We start from the raw sequence: 22,063 nt of genomic DNA, 5'->3' as shown, positions 1-22,063 counted from the left end.
TAGTAAGAGCCTCGTTTTTCACTGTAGACAGGTGGAACGTGCAAGTTCCAAAACATAATAACCCAAGGACAAGATGTGACAGAAGTAGTGACTGCACAATGGTAAGTGGTGAAAAGACTGGTTTTATTTCTAAATTTTCAGTACTAGCTCTTACAAGTATTTCTACCTCTTCCTAATTTCCACCTGAAGAAATAACTTCTGGACAAAGAAAATTAATTCTGTTTAGAAACGCCACTGTGCTACTTCCCCCTTAATCATTGATGTTACTAGCTCAACTTAAAGATATCCCAGCAGAGCAAAAGAATTCATCTTGGCAACCTGCCATGGCAGTCCCACAGCCAGAGAATATCAAAGGAAACGACATCTAGCTGGACACCAACACAGAGCAAAAACAGGAACCGCACGCACTGGCTTGTGCATCTGCTTTGTGCCACATGCACCGAATGGTCTGAAAAACACAAGCTCACTGTGAAAGGCTACCCTCCCTGTTTCTTCCAGCAGAACAATCTTGGTACCTAATTTTTAAGCCCTCCCTGTTAGAGCCTACAGGGATTCCGCTATGCGATTTCTCCTGCCTTCTGACAATTCACCCAAGGGGCTCAAACGGTTTTCTCCTCCAGGTAAGCCTGGGGAGTTAGCTCACTGTATGAAATCTGTATGATATTAGTGATTTATTTTATTCCTTTCTTCCTATCCCAGACAGTGAACAAGATCATTGAGCTCTATGGCTCATCTGAAAATAGTAAGGGCTTTCTAGTAACATTTTCTAAAATTACTTCAGCCTGCACTTTTAGAAAATTAACGTTCTTACTCATTTGGGTGATCTGTTTAAAAAAAAAAAAAACAAACCACCACACAATTAAGCTTTTGGGGAGGGCTCTTTCCTCTTAAAAAGAAGATTTTTCATAAACACTAATAGATGCTTTTAGCTGCAGGAGAGATGAGAAAGTAAGCCCATTGTGGAAGCAATGTTTTTGAAAATAAACAAAAGGCTGGTTGCTTCCATACCAAGCAGAGGAGGCCAGACAATTTTATAGAAAATAATACAGAGATGCAAAGGGATTTATACTATACACCATTCAAAAATCTTTTTTTTCAATTTATGGTAATGTCTCACATCATCAGGTAAGAATTGTCAGTTAACTCTACCCGATTCTGCAACTTGTTTTCCTCACACATCAGAACCTAAGAAATAAATACATTTAAGCCTAATTTAACTTTTGTTGACATCACTGATAAATTTTTAAAGAACTAACAGAGTCAGACAAGTTTGCTTTGTTCATTTCTACAGGTCTGCTTAAAGTTTGAATAGACACTGGATGAAGGTGGCAGAATTGGGTATTCAAATGCTCTTTAGTTAGCCTCTAAACTTTAAAAAAAAAAAACAAAAAAAACAAAAGGAAGAATATGGAAATTGAGGATAAGCCTTCACAGAAGTTATGTCCCCACCAGAACGGTAAGGTTGTATGACAAAAGTACTTAAATTTGAGAGACTGGATCAGCCAGAGACCTTGGGAGATCCTTAGTCCAATCTCCTGCTTAAAACAGGGTAAGCCATAGGATCATCCTAGAATGCTCAGGCAAGATTTCAACCAGCATGGACCTGAAAACCTCCAAAGCTGGACGCAGCACAATCACTCTGGACAACCTGTTCCAACATTTAACTCAAATCTTACTTCATTATATTAAGAACAATGTCCTACATTATTCAAATAAGCTTAGACACAAATGATCCTGAAACCTAAAATGATTCTGTGTGAACAGCACATCCATCTGCCAACCTGACCATAAAGTTAAGGTTGCCCATCTGAAAAACTGACTCGAATTCCCTCCCTCTGGGGTTCACAGAAGATGGTCAAAACCACAAAACCCTTTCACTTCATCTGAAGCAGCAGCTTATAACTGTTAAGGATATCATCCCTCAAGCAGAATACCAATGAGAACGAGATGTCAGAAACTTTGTTAGTAGCCTTCAAATACTCGCTGACAGGTGATGCTCCAGATTCTCAGGACTCATTTCCAGAGTTGAACATGCCATAGGTTGGCAATTCATACCCTGCGAGATCTGCACAGTATCTCCAAGCAGGCCCACAAAATGCTGCCAAACAGAAATGGAACATCTCAAAATAATATATAAGCAAGGGGAAAAAAGTGAGGAAAAAACAAAGTTAATAGAAGTGTCATCAATGGAGAGTTCGAGTTTTACATACTTGTAAATGGAAATTACTGTAGAAGCACAGTATAGTTTCATTCCCCTTTCTTTGGTTTTAGTCCAGGTGGCTCAAAAACTCTGCCTTTTTTAACCAAAGTCTGATTACCTGTGCCCTCTTCCTTTCCACTAGTCCTATCCAAACTTCAACCCTACAGATTTCAAGTGCTCTAACTTCTCACAGGAGTCAAGAACAGTCACCTTTCCATGCCTATATCGAACAAGTGGTCTGTGCACGAATGGTAAAATCAGCATATTCAGAATAGGTCAGATAATTATTTATGCACAGACCAGAACATTAACTTGCTACACACAAGCTCTCAAATTTTTTGACATGGGCATGATGGATATATCCAAGACTTCCAGACTTCTTGCATCACAGAAACTATCTGGGCATTGAACATCAGAAGCCAAAGAAAAAGAACTCAGCCCTCATAATTTTCACTCTTCCTGGCCCCAAGCACACAGGTGGAAAAAAGACTACATCCAAGAACATCTAGATACCTAGTACCTCCGCTCAGTGAAACAAATTTGAAATTTGAAAAAATAATGCATTATCTTACTCCTCATATTATCTTCCAAAACCGCAGAGTTGTTTTACATCTGAAAGAAATCCGAAAAAACCCAAAAAAACCCCAACCAACCAAAAAACCCCGAAAAGAGACAGTCACAGGCAGACAGCAAGCATGGGAAGTTTTCTTCCAGCTGAAAAGTTAGAAAAAAAATTATCTTAGAATAGAGGATCTAAATCAGAGGTTTAGTTAGTGAAGTTAGGTTTCTACTAAGTCCTAGAATGACAAATATTTCCAAAAGTCTCATCTCACTTTCTTCATAACCATTACGAGTGTAATTGTTAGTCCTTTACACTATTTTAGCTCCTCAGATTTGCCAAACAGCCTATACAATGATCAAGCCCAGGACCAAATTCTAGTCCATTCCCCTCAGACAAACTCAAGCTCTCCAAATTTTTATTTGCTCTCAGATTTACATAATCAGATTTGGGATAACAGACTCAATTAAGAAGTAGCACTCTTTCTGGCATCATGAGGTTACACTCGGTTTGCATGACAAAAGTGATGCAATTTTAAGTATAAACAACAACTTAAGTCCAACCCTGATACTGCAAGCTGCATATACTTTCATGTGTCTATAAAAACCCTCACATAAAACACAGAGAAAGTTTCTTCAGGTATGTACCCTCTCTAGACACCTGATTTGCACGTTGTTAGATTCTCTAACCTAGGACTTAAACTCTACAGTCCCAGAAGAGCTTCATAGTATGCTCTACTCACCTGGAAAACATTTTACTTTCTCTTGACCTGAATGCCAAATGTATCTTTATCCCTTTCTCTCCTCTTCTCACAGTTACCCTCTGTAAGCCAGCCATACAAGAAGCCTGGTCAGCTTTGTGTGACCTCTACATACGCTTCCATACCTGCTAATTTAATTTGACAGCCGAACTGTTCATTCTTCATCTCCCAAGTGTAGTCCAATCCACAATTACAAAATCTGACTGTTAACATGAAGACAAGCAACACTGTGGCTGAGGTCAGAGATGAAGGGAGAGCAGGATTAAAATTAAGCAACCTGTACTTCCATCTGATTAAGGCCACTGCATAATGATGACCCTGCTACTGCTTCTACTAAAGAAAAAAATTGCAGCCCTTTTCAGGGCACTGAAGTGTCTACAAACACACAAGACTGGAGATTAGCAGAATCTAGTAAGAGGTTAAGTATATAGAAAGCTTTGTTTCATTCATCTCAGCGTTCTAAATTACCTGTTTTCTTCTTGCCATAAAGCAAAACTCCCAAGGAGAAGCTACGTAAGAGGGACAAAAACAATCTTCCAGAGAATTGAAAAATACACTCATTGTTCCATACAGGCTAAGAAGACAATGTGACAGCCAAACAGAATTTTTTTAAACAAGAATGAGTAATATGATGACAAGCTTGCAGCTTCTCTACCTACAAACCACAATCACGCAAACAACATCTTACCACTAAGATACCTATTTATGTAAGCACAAGCTTAATCACTTAGATATAAGGTATTATTAGGGCATGTTAAGGCTTACTAAGGCGCAATACAGCATTCTAAAGACACCACAAACTTCAGCAGTGCAGCAATGGAAAGAAACTACAGCATCAGTGTCTTCAGTTTCAAAATCTAAAGACACTTCTGTGTCTTTCTGATGGCAGAATTCTGCCTATGCACTAGAAGCCCCACTAGTCAAACCTACTCTTCTTGCCATACCAGCTTCCAACAGGATATTTCTCTCTCATTAAAAACACTTTATCTCTGCCACATGATGACACGAAGACCAGATACAGTGCATCAAACAAATGACTTCAGCCTCACTTTGCATCAGTATGCTTAAGTAATGTGACTCTTCCCCAAAAAACGCTAAAGTCTTACCACCTAATGACTGACCTTCTCAGTTCTCTGCACTTACATTCTTAGCTTTCAACTAGCCTCCCCTGTAAGCAGTGTAGGGCACACATTTCACAAGTGACAAAGTTGACTCCTCAGTAAGCTCGCAGAGCAACAGATCCTTTCCAACAACTCTGAAGTGAAGCAAGCGAATTCTGAACTGAATTCAGAGCACAGACTACCCTCATTGCTCGCAGCAGCTGACAAAGCCACCATTAAATGCTATTTACATGTCTCTCCCACAGTCATGCCAAACAGGTGTATTCAGCAGTAACAGCTCTCCATTCTGCTATCCTGCATGTGAGCAAAATCATCACTCTTGCTCATGGCAAACTGAGGGGCAGTGTTTTAGGAACATCAATCTGCTACTGATTTTGAACAGTGTGGTGAAAGTGCACACTTTAACCAGGTGTAGAAAATGGTCTTTTGTGTACTTTACCTCCTGAGCCAGTCACTTCAAATGCTGAGAAATGTGAGAAACAATACAGCTATGAACTCAGGTAGCAAGAACTTAATTTCTTACTCCAGCTGAAAAAAAATATGGCTCTGTTGATTTATACCCATGCTTCATATATTCTGATAGCTTCTCATCTGAACCCTGCTGGCCTTCTGAGATTGAGTACTACCAGTTTTTCTGACAGCTTCCCACAGGCCACAGTTCACAACTTAAGACATGTACTCATGGGTCACAAATTACATTCACACTCAAGAGGCATAATCCCACCAGAAATAGTTGTCCAAATGAACTTTGCGGCGTTGCTCCATTGGTATGCTGCATAATCCTGCCCTTTGCCAACAGGGAATTTGATATTTTACATGGAGGTACAAATAGAGCAAGCAGCAGTATTACTATGAAATGAACACTTTAGACAGATCACTCATTTTTCTCACTTCAGACAACAAAGGCTCCTGAAGATACTCAAAAAGCAGATCAGATCTTAACAATGTACATGAAGCTAGAAATAAAAATCAAATTACATTTTTTCTCCACCTTTAAGCAGGAGCACCTCAGCATGGCTAGACTACTCAAGACTACACGTTGTCTGTGAGACCTATGCCAAGGTACAAACTGGTTTGTTTCATTATATTGCCCTCTTTATTGTGTAACCTCTTTATCACCTCTCAGAGCTGGTTTTAGAAGCAAAGTGCTAGACAAAGAGCTATTGGCTGAAAAGGAATACCTAATTTCTTTGTATTTGAAGTCTCCTTGAATGTAAACATTAATCCTGTTCCTAACTTCTTTATTAATACAACTCTTTGTTATTTATACATGCAGAATCCCACCAAAAGTTTCCTCTTTAGCTTGCTCTCCATTTGCTCCTACCACACCACTCCATTCTTGTCAGCCTTCAACATACTGTGTAACTCTTTCAGGCGTGCCCTTTCACAAACACTACTGCCCCTTCCAGATGCAGACTCCTTCCTTCAACCTAACCTCCCTCCAAAGGAAACCTTGACCCCAGGTACTCAGCACTCATTGTTTTGTTTCATATCCCACCCAGAAGATGGACCGTTTCCTTATTCAACACCTCAACTCCTGCCTCTGAAATCTTGTTCTTCCATTCTCTAACAGGAGTTCACAACACTCCCTTTGCAGCTGGCATTTCTCCAATAGTGAAGAGGAAAAAAAATAAAATTGGAGATTTAGGGTAAAGACAAGGGGGTGGGGAGAAGAAGCATGAGTAATTCAAATTTACAATTAAAAATATGTACCTGAATTTACAGGATTTTGACCAATTCCACAGATAGTCACAGAGGCACTTGGGAGACATCACCCCATTTTTTCATCTTTGGCTGCTGCACACTTAAGAGTCAAATGCTTCACATTACAAGGATAGCAATGAATCCTTCCCCTGGGGTGGCAAAAAGAGCTGCCTGCTGGTGTATCTGGTTACTCCTAGTCTATCACATGTAAAATCCCTATATCAGGCAACAAGAATTTCAAGGATGATGCCCCTTGCCCTCTGCAGCACACAGTATTTGCTTCAATAAAGGTACCCATTTTGAAAGCAAAAGAAACTTTGCATTCTAGCTCCCTAGGCAGAGCTGCGTAGGTAGACACAACACAGAAACTTCACTTAAGTACTAATTTTAGCACTAGACTTTCAGCAAACGAAAGCATACAGCAGATACTGTTTTGTAAGAGTTCACTGAGGAAAATGCCAAAGCAAAGGGTTGAAGTGGGGATAAGTATCTTCAGAGTCTACCGCTATTTCCCCAGAACACTACTATTACTGAAGAACATGCATGTATCTTTATTAGTTTCATTGCAATCTGGACAGGAAATGCCACAGATGCTAGTTTCTTCATAAAATGTGCTTTGATTATGGTTGGACAAGATGATCCTGAAGGTCCCTTCCAGCCTAGAAGATTCTGTAATTCTGTGATTAGAACTTGAGTTAAATTAAGTGTTACTATTATATATTTTTCTTGCCTAGCCAGTAAGTATTTCCCACTGTTAAGAAGGAGGAAGTTGAGTGCTAACAAGAACCAAGGAGGTTAATGTCCTTTTTATTCCTCATAGGTCATATATTCTATGAGGAAATATATAAATACAGTACTGGCACTTGGCAATTAGAAGCCAGCAGCATCAGCTAGAGCCTGAAGCCATAAATTCTAACCATCAGCAATGCTGATCAGTCATGTATTTTGTGGTAATTTAATAATTAAATTATTCCCGTACATAATTTCATCTCAGGTGGAAAAAGCCTATTTTTCTGGTTAATTCAGTGAAGTCACAAAATTTTATTTGTGGCTTCATAACCACATAGCTGTAGTTTCAAAACAATGTTTTTCAAAACACAGTATGTTGAACACTATTGGAATCCCAAACCAAGACAGGAAGAAGAGCTAAGAGTATTAATGACTAAGATATTCTTTCTTCACTTCCACTTTAGTGTTTCCATTGAGTTATATTGTATCTTCACATGCAGAAACTCTAGGTTAGTTTTGTGCACAGACAGATCTGGACTTCAAAGAAAATAGCAAAAAAAATTTAAACATTAACATTGCCTACCTCCAAATCTCTGTAAAACCAACTGAAATATCCAATGAAACCACAGATCTGCTTACATTACTTGAGGACTTGGCTTTGTGTCTCCCAGTTCCATTCATTCATTTGTATTCTTGAAGTAAAGCTCAATCCAACACTTCAAAATCAGAGCCATGTCATTACCTCACATTCCTAAAAAGTTCTCTTAGTATGTTAAGAGTAAAGCATATCATCAATCCAGTTTCTTGGTGTGTAGCTAAATTTCTAAGAGGATTCTGGACAAAGTTAGTGAACCCTAACATTAAAATGCAGCTGTATAGAGGACATAAGAATAAACAACTATAGAATTAATATGACTTCAGTGCAATTTTTTAATCCCAATTAAACATACATCATGAATAGCTTTTCACTAAGCAGATACTTTACAGATTTATAACAAAGGTAAGGACTCCAGTACCAAAACTTTGGGAAAAACACTTCATTTTCTTCACTACTGTTCACAAAGACCCGAGGAGTCTGTTGCCTGAATCCCTAAATGATCTGCAGCAAAAAAGTACTCTGTGCATACAATTCCTGGTAGTACTTGGTAGAAAACAGGACACAGGATACCTAGATGACTTAGGTAACTTGCTCAGGTCACACTTACCTTCTCAACACCATATGACGTCCACAGATGCTTTGCTTTTGGCAGCAACCATAAAGAGATACATGATTCTCTGTGGCAAGTATCCCACTAGGCAATGGTTTTTGCTAGCATTTACGGTCAGACACCTGTTGTTCGTCAGAAGTCATATAAATACAATTTCACTGCTGAACAATGGGAACAGTATTACTAGTAAGGCTTCAGCCACAGCAGCTATGAACTCCTCAGTCACTCAGCATACAAAGTTACAAATGACCAAGCTCAACAGTCTTTAATTCAAATACATATAGTAAGTAAACATCTCAGAATCAAAAGTGGAGGGAGTAGACTGAAACACCCACAGACATTCCTGCTTTACTCTCCAGCGTCCTAGAGAAGGAATGGTTATTTCTGATAGCAGTTTGATCAATACAGAAGACTCCCACAAACTAAAAGCTTTTGTCTTAGCTAGGCATTAGCTATGCAGTAAAGCACATTCAGTAAGTCCTTGTATCAATTTAGTGTTTTTCTACTACCTGGCAGCTGGTCCTTCTAGAGATAACAAATAGCTCCTCTTTGCCAGCAGAGTGTTAAAATCAAAATCCATCTCTTCCAGTCCATAAATATACTGAGAATCCTATTTAGCTGAAGTCTACTGGCTGACTTGGGTATTAATACTAGCTTCTGTAAAATGAAAGCATTATGAATGACTTACTTTCTATTTAGCGGTATCACACCTCGTACCGACAGATTTGGGTTGTGCTACTGATCACTCTGCCATTATACATCTATGAAATCTTAAAAGAATAAAATCTCAACAATGAAAATACGCATTATCTGAAAAAACATCACAGACATCTAAGGATAGAAAGAAAAAGGCTTTAATACATTTCACTATTTTGTGCAGATAATTATTTAACAGACTACAGTCAACCAATGAAGAAACAAAATACAAACATTTCAGTCTTTCTCGCTCTCTTTTCTCAAGACACTTGACTTGCACTTTGAGCTTAAGCAGTAATTAAGTAGTTAATCCACTGATAAACAACCTAAGCAGAAAATATTTTTTGAGCTGTACCACTAAATCATCAATATCATAAGTGGTACAACAGCTCAGTGCTGTACCACTAATAACATTTACTGTAGAGATACATTTGTAATCCAGGTAATTGGAGTACAACAGTAAACACTCAAAATATCCCCAAGCTGTGTTCAAGAACTGTTGCACATAATAGCTTTAGATTAAATTAGAATTTTCTTTCATTGCTAGCATTGCAATGATGGGCAAAATTGCCTCTAAAAGTCCATGTATATTAAAAGGAAGATTGCTACGTTCTATGATGACAAAACAAAATAAGTGACAAGTAGGTACCAGGAAGTAAGAGACAAAACTCTGTAAGAAGAACTTATTTTCAATAGAAATGCATGAGTGCAGACTCTTTTGGGTTGGAATAACTTGATCGTTTGCTTGATATCTCAAGTTATGAACTTCTCTTCCTCATGAAGTAAAGAAATCCAAAGAAGTCCTTACTGAACAGAAATAGTTTTATCATTACAATCTACTCAAGAGCAACAGAACACCAATACCTTCAGATGCTTAGAGCTGTACTGTAAAAGTTGGTTCAAAGATAAGAAGGTGGAATTTGATTTGATAAAGTTTCGTTGCAGCAGACAAAAATTAAGCTTGCATTTTGTTTGCTGTCTGAAAAAGGATATTCAATTCACAAGAGCGCATGTAACAAAACCAAACATGCAATCTATTGCTTTTAAAACTCTTACTGCAACGTAACATTTATGTGAACAGTAATTAGATATCTACCATTTTCCCCAAAAAGATGTAAACAGGATAATAATTTTACCTGTATGTAGATAGCTTCTCAGATCATTTGAGGGAGGCAAAGGAGGGGGTGTTGTTTCTCAATGATCAAGACACTTTTAACTGAAATGGGTCTTCATTTGAAAAAAAAGCAGCCAACATTGTTTTAATCCAGCATTAAAATATTGCGCTTCTTGCGCTACTTTAACACATCGAAAAAGCAAAATAACTACCCATATTTTGGCATTCATGTTTACACCTGCTCAGATCTTTTAGATTTCACAAAGCTGCTACCCCGTGTTGCCATGAAATACAGATTGTAGCATCTAGGTAGCACAGGCTATTTCCAATACCAATAGTAAATAGAAAAGAACATGAAGAGGGCATTACACTACGTTTCTGGAACTAGTACAGTAAGAGTGAAAACCTAGAAAAAATTAACCTACAGTTTATAGAAGGAACTAATTATCTGCAGAAGCTGATTTTTGGTTGTATATTATTTTTACACTCTGATTTTCTCCATCTGCTAATTTAGAGCAGACATACTCGCTGCTTTCTTTGCTTTGTTTTCCATATTCTCTTCTCCCCCTCACCTCATATACCATACACCAAGCATTATGAATATAAGCCCAAACATCCCATACAATCCAGTGAACAAAATTAGTGTAATGCACTGGTGTGAGGTGTGAAATAAAAAAAACGTCTCTCAATCTTCATCGAAGTTCTGTTGTAGAAGAAAGTTGGCAGCCAAGTTTTCATTCTTCTCACAAGCAAAATATGCCTGTATCACAAGTCCTTCAGGAAATCCTAATGCCTTTAGCTGAAGAAAAGAAAGATATTTAGAAAGTACATTTTGTATATTAAGCGTCTTTGCATGCCTACTATCTTGAGAAGCTGCCTAAGCAATTACCGCCTTCTTGAAAAATAGCTGCCTAGCTCAATACAGCCTTTAGTGAGCAAACAATAAGGTGTTGTCTCTGTCTTTAGTAAACAGAATTCTCACTTGAAAAAGTGACTTAATGAGTCTAATGAAGCACCATAAAACATGTCACACTTCTTTCACTGCCACAGTAAGTTGCTAAAACAGACTTGGGTCACAGTAATGTCAGGAAGTAACGGCACAATGCTCTGCTGCAGAAAAAAAAAAAACCTTCAAACAATGCCCATTTTAAACTATTAGTTAAACAAAGCTCAGGATTTTTAACAAAAGTTGCCTAGAACAAAATCTCCCAGCCTGAGATCACCAGTAGGCAGTCCAACACATCACACTAAGCCATACTTTCAATTGTTCCAACTGGACTTTCACTTTAAAAAAAAAAATTGACTACATGTCGCAGCCATGGGAAGTAAGCCAAGAGCAATCTGTTTTTCAGAAGTCAAGGAACTAATTAATGTCTGGGACATAATGACAACAGGGGATGGGAATAATAGAAAAGAGCTTATTACAGTGCCAAGGGAAACGGCTTTAACCTGCACTTGAACACATTCGGCAAACCAATCTTTCTTTTAGCCAAAGGCAAGTACATACAAACATTTGGAGATTTTGTTAAAATCCTCACGGCACCTGCAAGGCGTTTTACACATAGGGCAGCTCAAATCTCTGTGAGAAATTATGTCCTATTGTCCCTTACCAACCATTCTTAGATTTAATTTCATGCTTACAAACAGCATGAAGGTGTCAGCTGTAATACTAAGACACACAAATTTTGAGGTGTGTCTTTCATGGAAAGGGGAAGAAGCATGCAAACCTGTTGGGTTTTGGAACATACTGTAGAGGTATATGCTCTGCTGCACAAAATGGTTTTAAATGGAAATACAGCAGACTAGAGACGATGACCCGTGAAGATGGATGTGGACAAACAGTTTTATTAGACTAATTTTATTAAGTTTCCATTTACTTGAGATCTAGAGAACTGACACCTAGATATGAAAATTGTTCTTTTCTGACGATCCTTACATAACCTTTTGTTTTGCCAGTTGAAAAACTGTCTTTGATATACAAAACCACTGCCACAGTATGACACAAGTCTGCCATTTCTTCTAAGAAAAAAATCTCAGAGGCAATGCCATCTACACAAATCCATATTTAGACAGTATTACACACAGTATTTATGAATGCAACATACCACTCCCAACTCTATTTTTATAGATGTTTACCTGTATTTTTAGAAAGCTATAATTAACTAATTCTCATAGATATACAAATAACTGGGTTAAGTAGTGACTTCAACTAATCTACTTAACTATGAGAGCTCTTAACCATGTAAGTACTTTGCAAACAGCGCTCATGCTGCACACTTTTGTACCTGGAAACCTATCACAGCATGATCTAGAATAGTACAGGTCTGAGGCTTTTGCAAGAGCAATTACTGCCCGAGTTCCCATTACAGAGGGAAACCCACTCAGTCATCAATTATTACAGACAGCTTCTGATCACTTAAAAGGCTCTGCATCTTCTCGGTAAGACAGATTCAAGAGATTTTTAGACTCAGTTGCTATAAAGCAAGAAGAGATGTGATTTGAAATGAAAATACAACAGCTATGAAACATCAAATATAAAATATCAAAAAGGATGCAGAACTACTGAGCATAAACAAAGTTTAAGTTAAGGCATGTCATAAGCATGCATGAGAGTGAACAACCCACAGCAACAACCAAGCAACATTTTGAAGAAGAAAGACTCACCCTTTCTATAGCTTCTTTTTCCTGAGGTGTTACTTGAATGTAGTTCATATGACCATTTCCAGCTTCTGCTGCTACTGCTCCAGTGCTGACACCATCATCATTGCCACTTAAACCTTGGCGGGACTCTAGAACTGGCTCATTCAACATATGAATAAAATGTTCCTGGTGTTGGCTTATTTGCTGTGATGCATGGGAGAATAACATAAATAAATATATTGAAATAAAGCATGTTTAAGCCTGCCAACAGGAAAGTAAGAGTATTTATTTTCAGTGAATTAAACAGTCAAAGGAATGTGTAAAAAGTGCACAGAGAAATATGATTAAATCTAACCATGAGAAATGCAACTTAATGTTCCAGTTCAATTACAATGACCCTTCCCTCTTCCGGATACCCTCTGCACCTCTACACTCAGACTCATTTCTAATGTCATAGAAAATATGTTCTACACAACAATGCTGAAAAGCCAACAATAGAAGTTGTAACTGCTATTAACACACTATCCCAGTTCACATCAACATATCCTTTTCTTGTAAAGCTAAATCAAAATTAGCAGCATTATTGCGTTGTTTTAAGATTCACCTGCAGTAGTTGAGGGTTTTCCCGTCCAATCTGCTGTAGCAATGCTGGTAACAGAGAAGGATTTTGCTGAATAATTTGTCTCATCTGCTGAAACTGCGGCTGATTTCGTAAAAACTCAAGTGGATGTCCTGAAAATCAACAAGGTAACATGATTTTTAAAAAGTTACCAAAATTCTTAATAAAATACATATCCACACTATAACTGCAGACAGAAACAGGACATGAGAGCAGGTAATACATCCCTCAGTGACGAGCAAAACAGCTTGCTTCCTCATGTTAACTTACTCCAGCTTTAAGCAAGAATTCTTTATCCTATGGTTAAACAGTGCATTTTCTTTGCATTCTCGTATGATGCAACCCAGCCTTGCATACCCAGCCTTCTCATGTGATGCAACAGCCTTGATCTCCAGGACTTTTCTTGTGATGTGTCATCTCTGAGTAACCTCAGAGACACCCACCCAAACTACTGTCTTGTCTCCATGCCTATAACTGAGTTCTCTACCTCCTGCAACAGGTCAATTCTGCCCTTCTCAAGTGAGTCCTGCCTTCCCATACATCCTATACTGTTAGATACTGCCTTGAACGCAGCAGTGTCTGAAGTGCTCTGACGTACCCCACTCCTTCCATTCTCTCTTTATGGATGATGTCATGTGTGCCTGTCACCACTAACTGTACACTTAACACTGGCCTCCATAAAGCTTACGTCTTGAACACCATCTCTGCCACAGCCTAAGACAGACCTCTCCTACTCCTTGATTATACTCCTTTCATGTATTTATTTCCTTTTAAGACAGAGTTCTCCTCAGCAGGTACCAACCACTCTGTCCATGCGCTGCACTGCTGACCGAGTCGTCTTAGGTCATGGAAAGGTCTCTCAGATGTTACACCTCACGGTCTTATCGCAGGTTTCTACCTTGATATTCCAACTTCCAAGCAGCAAATGCATTAGTATAGTCACAGTCAACAGTGCAGAGTTAGCCACAGAAGAAGGAAGCCAGAGTTTAAGCAGGAGAAAACACAACCCCCTCCACATTTGTGGTCTTACATTTAAATCCAGAATACTGAATCCAAGGAATTGTGCAAGTTCATGGCATTTTTACAAACTTCATGATTTACTCCAGACATATCCACCTACAACAAGCCATTTGTTCCAAGCAAGTACAACACTTGGAATTCCCATGTTACAGCTTTTATTCAATTCATTTCGATCAGTTCACAAGCACGAGGAACTTACGATTCACTCAAACAAAGAATGCTTAAGTGCATGTGTTTATCACATCCTCCCAAATATACACTTTCTTACCTCCTAATGAACTAGTAGTTGTAGGTATAGTTGCTACTGCTGCCGCCACTGCTGAGGACTGAGAGGCACCAGTGCTTGCTGCTTGAGGGGGTTCAGCCACAGCCTGATTATCTCCAGGTATACCCTAAAGACAAAGTTCACATAATTACCTACAGAATGCTAAAAGGTATTTGTTTCACTTTATGTATTATTTAGTTTTCAGAACGAAAGAAAAAACATTAACGCTTTCACTACAAATACAAAGCAAGATGCTGTGATAGGTATGCATTTACAACCTGGTTAATCTCATTAAATTACTGGTTGATTTCACCTATTCACAGGCCTATGTCATCACTGCAATCTGTGCACAGATCAATCAGCATACACTTGTTTAAACGTTGTTTGTTCTTGGATGGAAGCACTGTGGAAACTACTCCAACCAAATTTATGTAGAGATGATTCGTCGTCTTAAACTTCATCTTAACTCTTAAATACAAGCTTGAAGTATCACTCTCCAAATAACCAAGACTCCATACAATTTTTAATTAGATGAGACTAGCGAGGTGTATGCACCTTGTTCATATAGCTATATGACAGAATGAAGCATGATATCAATTCACATACAATTAATTTTGAATGTAAATATTGCTTGGACAGCAAAAAGGCCATCTTTGCCTTACAATGGACTAACCAATATGGTGGATTAAACAATAAAATTACTGTTTAATTGAGCACCAGAGCAGTTTTTAGCTAACGTTGTTCTCCACAGCGTAATAATCACATCAGGCTCAGCCCAAGGAACGTAGACATTTAGAACAGAACAGTTCCAGTTGGCAAGGACCTACAACAATCATCGAGTCCAACTACCTGACCACTCCAGGGCTGGCCAAAAGTTAAAGCCTGTTATTAAGGGCATTGTCCGAATGCCTCTTAAACACTGACAGGCCTGGGGCATCGACCACCTCTCTCAGAAGCCTGTTCAGTGTTTGACTACCCGCAAAGAACGTTTCCTAAAACTTTCCTAACTAAGAAGCTGCAACCAGTTGTCTGGCCATTGGAAGAAAACAGCTAATATGGTCTCTAAGAGCAAGACTGTTCCTCCCCACTCCCTTTTCCAGCAGGAAGAAAAGAAAGAAGAAAGAAAGTATCCTTCTCAGTAAAGGATAACATGAAACAGTAAGCAACCAGCTTATATAAGAACCCATTTTAAACACAGAACCTACTGAAGGAGTAAAAAAGTAAATGAACTGCTCATACCAGTCAGACTGAACTATTTGGCAAACGTGCCATGCATTGGACTCCATGGTAGCGATGCTTTACTCCAGACTTATGAAAGATAGATGGGAGCTACTGCATTCGCCCTTAGGGCAAGACAGCACTTATCCCCTTTGGTTGACCCAACTCTAGATGAGAACTGAACTTTTTCACATTCATGTACTCAAAACATTTCTTGTCTGTTTATAAGATGTAGATTACAAAGTCTTGGGATCATCAATGTAAGTAGCAAGCATGACAGTGACTCGTAGTTGTTAACTACTTAAGAAAAAACTTCGTTATCAAAAGGAAAGTTTTATAACTGGAGGTAAAGATGCCAGTTTTCTTAACAATCTATCAGAAATTCAATCCGCATATATTTTGCAAGGACTGGTTCAAGATATTTGGATTCAATATTTTAACAAAGTTGAGACCTGAAACAAGGGAAAAACACAACAGGGATAAAATGGTATGCTAGAGTGAAAATTAAACACACCAGAAATACTGACTAAGCAACAAGCTCCCAGACAGATTCTCTGGTGGTTACAATTCACCTGTCAGAGTAAGGTATACAATGAAGAGTAATCCAAAAAGCCCCTAAAACAATTCACAAGACTTCCATTTAAGTGAAGCTACTATTCTATTTCCTCTCATGCCAGTGAAGTTTATTTCACCCTTCAAACTATATTTATGAAATGAGACATTGTTTCTTCTCCAAAACACTGCTTAAATTGAAACACCAGTTAAGTTAAGCACACTTCCAAAAACCCTGAAACCTTCCTGTTTGGAAAGTATACGACTAAGAACACTACACTGTGCATTATTAGTAAAAATAATGAACCGGAACCTAAAAAAACGCCTTTGTGATGTTATAGATACTAATACAAAAATACAGCTATGCTGTTACTAAGATGTGACACAAAATCATCCTTTGAGCCAGCCATTGGCACTTAAAACTAACACTGTAACTGGACATACTTTACATACACATCCATACAAATCAACAAAGAATAAAAGCAAAGAAGTGCTAGAGGTAGTTAGGGATGACTTCAGTATTTCCTGTAACACATGACCCTCAAAATCCAAATCTCAGCCTTCCAGATGCTCTGCTTAGAGATGTTGCTCCTCTATGAGCATGTATTACTCTCATTGACTAGATAATATTCAAAATAACAAGTAAATCAAAGAAAAAATTATTCTTTAGCGAGGAAGAACAAAAAGTGAAAGAACAAAAGTGCAGGTAAAATAAACTGCTCACCATTAAAAGGTATTCCACCGCTCTGTCAGGATTGTTGAAGCTGGCTCTCAGCGCTGCAGTTACTTGCTCTCGTTCATAGCCCATTGACATGATCTCAGTCACCATATTCTCATAGGACTGACCTGTCACTAGAAGTAACATGACCACCATTTTAAGGGAACAAGGGGAAAAAAAAAAGCACAAAAAAGTTTCAATAGATGAATTTAATTCCTGTCCAAATTTGAGTCACTGAAGAGTAATAAACTTGCCATGGTTCTCTTGCTTTAACTCCAAATATATTCTGGTGGTTTCATTATGCATTTGATTGGAAAAGTAGAGGGTAATGAACACAATGCAAACTTCTATTGAAAAAATCAGCACTTGTGATACTTCTGTACTTGTAATTGAAATAATATTCCCTCTTTATGCTTTCATCTAAGGTCAAGGGCATCCTCACAACTAATATTCAATTCAAGAAAAGTCTCCTGCAGTGTAAGTTTGGAAATTAAACTTTCTAGGCAGAAATCTGCCTGTCAAACTGTTAGCCATTGAGGTTCTTCCCAGTAAAGACTTTACACTCTGCTATGGTTAGAAAGATAACAGTGATGACCAACTTACAACTGTGTATTGCTACATGCTGGTGATGATAATCAAAGTCATTTAATCAACTTAACATGGACTCGAGTCAGCCAGAAGACTTAAGGTTATATCTAGGAAAGTCACTCAAGACCTCAGTGAGGGTTCAGGAGAACAAGTGATCTCATCTAATTTGTGTATCTTTGACTAGACATACATTATATCAAATCCCCCACCTCTTACAGCATAAATGGACTAAAACTGGCCCACACCTGTAGCCATTAAGATAAAATGGTACACACAGAGTGATTTACGGACAACTGATCACTCCACTAACGGTATTATAGGGAAAATTATCTCTTTTCATAAATCTTTCCCTTCCTTAAAACCAGACAGTAGGTTTAAGAATTCAAACAAATAACTATTCCATTATAAATTGTAATTGAGCAACATCTTAAAGGTTATTTGCATGCAAAACCAGAAAAAAAAAAAAACACAAAACCAAAACCAAACCCAAGTACTAAAATACCATCTCTTTCCTTGGATAAAGGTATTCCTGATCTCAGTGGAATCCTCCTACTGACTCTGTAACACTAGCATGTTAGTGGCAGGAGAGTTAAATCATTAGCAGTCACCATAAAAACCAACAGACTAAAAAAAGTAGAGAAAATAAACACTGTTAGAGCTACTCTGTTAAGACAAGTAAGTCACAATTAAAAGAACCAGAGAAAATATCAAGTTTTATCCCCTTAGATAGAAGGGGTTTAACTCAAGCCAATATTAACACAACCACATTGTTTGTTTTTTAAAGAATGCTTCTAAATAATCAGTGGAAGTATACGGAGGGCAATATACTCAAGAACAAATAATAAAACAGCCCTAGCCCAAGGACACTTTTGCTTTATCTGTTAAGATAAATAATGGATTTACAGCCCTTGACTAATTTGAGTATTTATTGTTTAGACTTCAAAATAATAGTGCCAACGTGAGTTTAAGGAACAGTTAAATTCATGTCTTCACAACTACAAGATCAATCATTTTAATCTAACTTCATCTTCTCAAAAACATAAAAAAGCACCTAAACTTCGCTCTAAAGATACTGTTCAGAGAAGCAAAAAAGCCAAGCCAACAATTCTCCCAACACAGTGATTTTGCTAAACTTACTGCTCTACTCAGCACTAGTTTAGCCTTACTATTGCTAACAAACTAATCAAGGTAGAGAGCAGACAGAACATCTTTTGATCTAATTGGCTATTACTTAAACATTTCTGTAGTCCTTTTTCAATATAAGCTAGGTAGAGACTAGATTTGGTACAGAAGAAAAGGATGCAAGAAGGTCGACTTGCTCTGGACAGACTGCTACATAAGCCATAATTAAAAGCCAAAGAAGAAAACAGAATTACTGCAAATTTAGTCACATGTACTCCACGTACAGTCTACAAATTTGTAGAAGTCGTGCAAATGTAAGAAAGACCAAGAATAATAATGCAGGAATTGCACACCAGTAATGTCTTGATAGAGAGTCAGGCCTATCTCTACATAGTGCTACTGGGAACGTTTGTGAGGTCAATACTGAACTGATTCTGCTCTTTACTTTTGTCTTTCAAATAACATTTTAAAGCTGGATTAACTTTCAAATCCAGTTCATCGCATTCCCCACAATAATTCTTGTCCCATGTCCTAAAGAAAGATTAGGCTGCTCCAGCGAAAGATACTGGTTGCACAGGAACTGCAAGACGTGCAGATCTTCCTGTAGCACACAAAGCCACATCAGTTTTCAGTCAGCATATCTAACTGAACACAAAAGCAATTCAGTAGAAAACAACCCCTGTTTTTAAAGCTAAGTCAATTATTTTCACACAATGTAATTGAGATGCCACAGTAAGAACATGCCTAGTATTCCACTTAGGATGTAAAAACATACTACATGAATTTGTCAAGCAAATTCCTTTTAAGGTAGTTTCTAAGGAAAAAGAACCACACAGTTCACACCTATTGCGTTTGAAAATTGTTTGGTGTATAACCCTTGCAGTGTGCTTACCTAGGAAATCAGACTAAATGCCTGTTGTTTCCAAACTGTTCAGAACACATGCGTTTACTGTATCAGATACCACTCAAAGAACTTTCATACAAAATGGGTAATGAGGTGACACTCTCCTGCTACATTCGAAGGAGGTATTTTATTTTTTTTTTTACATTCTGAATATAACCAAATCAAGACCACCAGCTAAATTAAACTTATTGGTCATTACTGTTAACAAGAGCACTTGTGATGACCATTTCTCAGCCACTAAAGTGTAATGAATGGTTAATGAAGCCTGCAGCACCTTTGGTAGCAGCAGTGACTTTAAAAATGTAACAGAATTCAACTGGTTGTCTCCTGCGGTATCTGTCAGCTATTTCAGCTCATACTGTTTTAGACTAAAGAAACGTATGTAATGGTGTAAGACTTAAGGTTTAGTTAGACAGACTCAACCTGGTGGCTAACACCAAGACACGTAAAACATTACAACTGCTCCTAAATCACCTTGGGCTGCTTAATCACACCTGCCTCCAATATATCCACACACCCCTACACAAAAACGTAAGCGAAGCCCTTTAATTAGTTTAAATTTTTGTACCAAGTTGCAACTTAATGTTTACAGAGATAAAGACAAAGCAAAAAAACCCTACCCCCTCCTTATTTCTGTGCCTTAATTTGCTACATTCTATTAAAAAAATCCCCTCCAAACACTTAAGTGGGAGTAAGGAGCTGTGGTTTTGCCTAGCAATTTCCTAGCTACCAGAATCAGTATACGTGAGGGTCAGAACTTCCTAGTGTTTTCACCCTGTTTATTCCACTGAGAAACAAAGACATTTAAATTGTGAAAAGTGAATTGACTATATGGAGGCATTCATTCCTCAGCCCAGATAAATAAATTCTCCAAATCTGCTGCTAATTTAAATGTGTCAAAAGACAGTATTGTCAAAGCTGGAACAAGTGAATGATAAAGGCAGCCATTTTATCAGACCTGCACGCTGGGAAGTAAAGGTGAAAAGAAAAGCGTATACATATTTACGTCCAATCTTCTATTCAAGCCACTTTGAACTGAATAGTTAAAAGAGAAATTAAGGCAAACGGGGAAAAAACAGGAATGATAAGGATCTTCCTTTTACACAATAAAAATGTGAAGTGAAATATTCTTCAGTAAAGAAGTTCTTGACGCTTGTTCTAAGATACCAACTTCACATCTTAGAGAAAAGTACTTCGATTATAGCTTTAACAATGACAGATACAGAAGAGAATGTCAACATCTGCTAATCCGTCATTTGTTTCTGCTGCATCAAAATAACGTCTACATTAAAAAAACACTCCACTTACCAAGTGCACTTATAGCATCCTCAAAAAGATTTGATCGAGATGTATCACCTGTTGTACTGTAAGATGAAGACAAGTGCAATGGTAATTACAAAACTTTGGAAAACTTCCTGTTTTTCAAAAAAAGCAGCAGCCGCTGTAACTCTAATAGCCCCTTTTGTTTCTAAAAAACCAACAAAGCTTTCCAAAGAGCTCTCTTTTGATCTTATAGCAAGACCAGATTTTACAAACTTTCAATGCTACCATTTTTAACACAAGGCAAAACCTTCCCCCCTACCCCCCAGTAGTTTGGCTCTTGCCCATCTGCTCAGGGATTAGCCATCTGCTTGCTTGAATGCTTTAAAAGGTGGGAGAACAAGGTGGATTTTCAAAAGCACACAGCAGTCTCACTAACTGCTTCCCCGTAGCCACTGTTTTGGCCTCAAAGAGGACCCAAGGAGGTCAGTGGTAAGCACTTATTAAGATCTCAGTATCCTACTTTCCCAGGAATATAAACTGCTAACATGTGCAATTACTCCATCTCAAGTTATCAAAGCTGTTGAATTACAGGATTAAAGGTTCACCTCCATGAACACAGAGGCACACACCAGGCAGAGGAACCTCAGACACAGAGAGAGCCAAAGGTGCCCCTTTCCTGGCTCCTCCCAGGGCTGCAATGTAAAGCATCAGCCCCTTGGTCTCAGGGTCAACAGGAGCTCTCCAGGTCTCCTTACAGATCAAGGGCATCACTGCCTACAGGGCGGTGTGACTCACCATGGGGTGCCAGGAAAATGCATTTGGGGATTGTGCAAGACTTATTATGGGATATCTAGGGTTAGAGCCAAAGGCAGGGAAAAGGAAGCATCAAGGCACCCTGCAGATGAAAAGCATGGGTAAAGAGAGCAAAAGAGGAGAAAAAGGGCCAGTAACATGTGAACAGCACTTGGCCGGCTATGCCTTGCACCTTATCACCAGTCTATCCTGCCTTCTAATTAAATTCCATTTCTAACTGGTTTTCATGCTGTGATGTCTCTCTATTATA

The 22,063-nt window shown here is 38.2% G+C and overlaps 1 protein-coding gene across 1 annotated transcript in view; it reads right to left on the bottom strand.

The window, feature by feature from the left end:
• Nucleotides 1–9,114: 9,114 nt before the first annotated feature.
• The window catches only part of RAD23B (RAD23 homolog B, nucleotide excision repair protein), a 32,798-nt gene continuing 19,849 nt past the window's right edge, over nt 9,115–22,063 (bottom strand). Inside the window, exons 5-10 of the mRNA XM_074166019.1 lie at nt 21,046–21,101; nt 17,130–17,257; nt 14,639–14,762; nt 13,336–13,463; nt 12,756–12,935; nt 9,115–10,890 (exon numbers count right to left, since the gene is read on the bottom strand). Of these exons, the coding sequence (XP_074022120.1) occupies nt 10,777–10,890; nt 12,756–12,935; nt 13,336–13,463; nt 14,639–14,762; nt 17,130–17,257; nt 21,046–21,101 (730 nt within the window). The 3' untranslated portion in view covers nt 9,115–10,776. The remainder of the gene's footprint in view (nt 10,891–12,755; nt 12,936–13,335; nt 13,464–14,638; nt 14,763–17,129; nt 17,258–21,045; nt 21,102–22,063) is intronic.

This window comes from Numenius arquata, chromosome Z (genome assembly GCF_964106895.1).
Source record: "Numenius arquata chromosome Z, bNumArq3.hap1.1, whole genome shotgun sequence".
In the NCBI taxonomy this organism is placed as follows: Eukaryota; Metazoa; Chordata; class Aves; order Charadriiformes; family Scolopacidae; genus Numenius; species Numenius arquata.
Note: the sequence above shows the minus strand (reverse complement) of the source record. Positions and strands in the feature narration are given on the sequence as shown.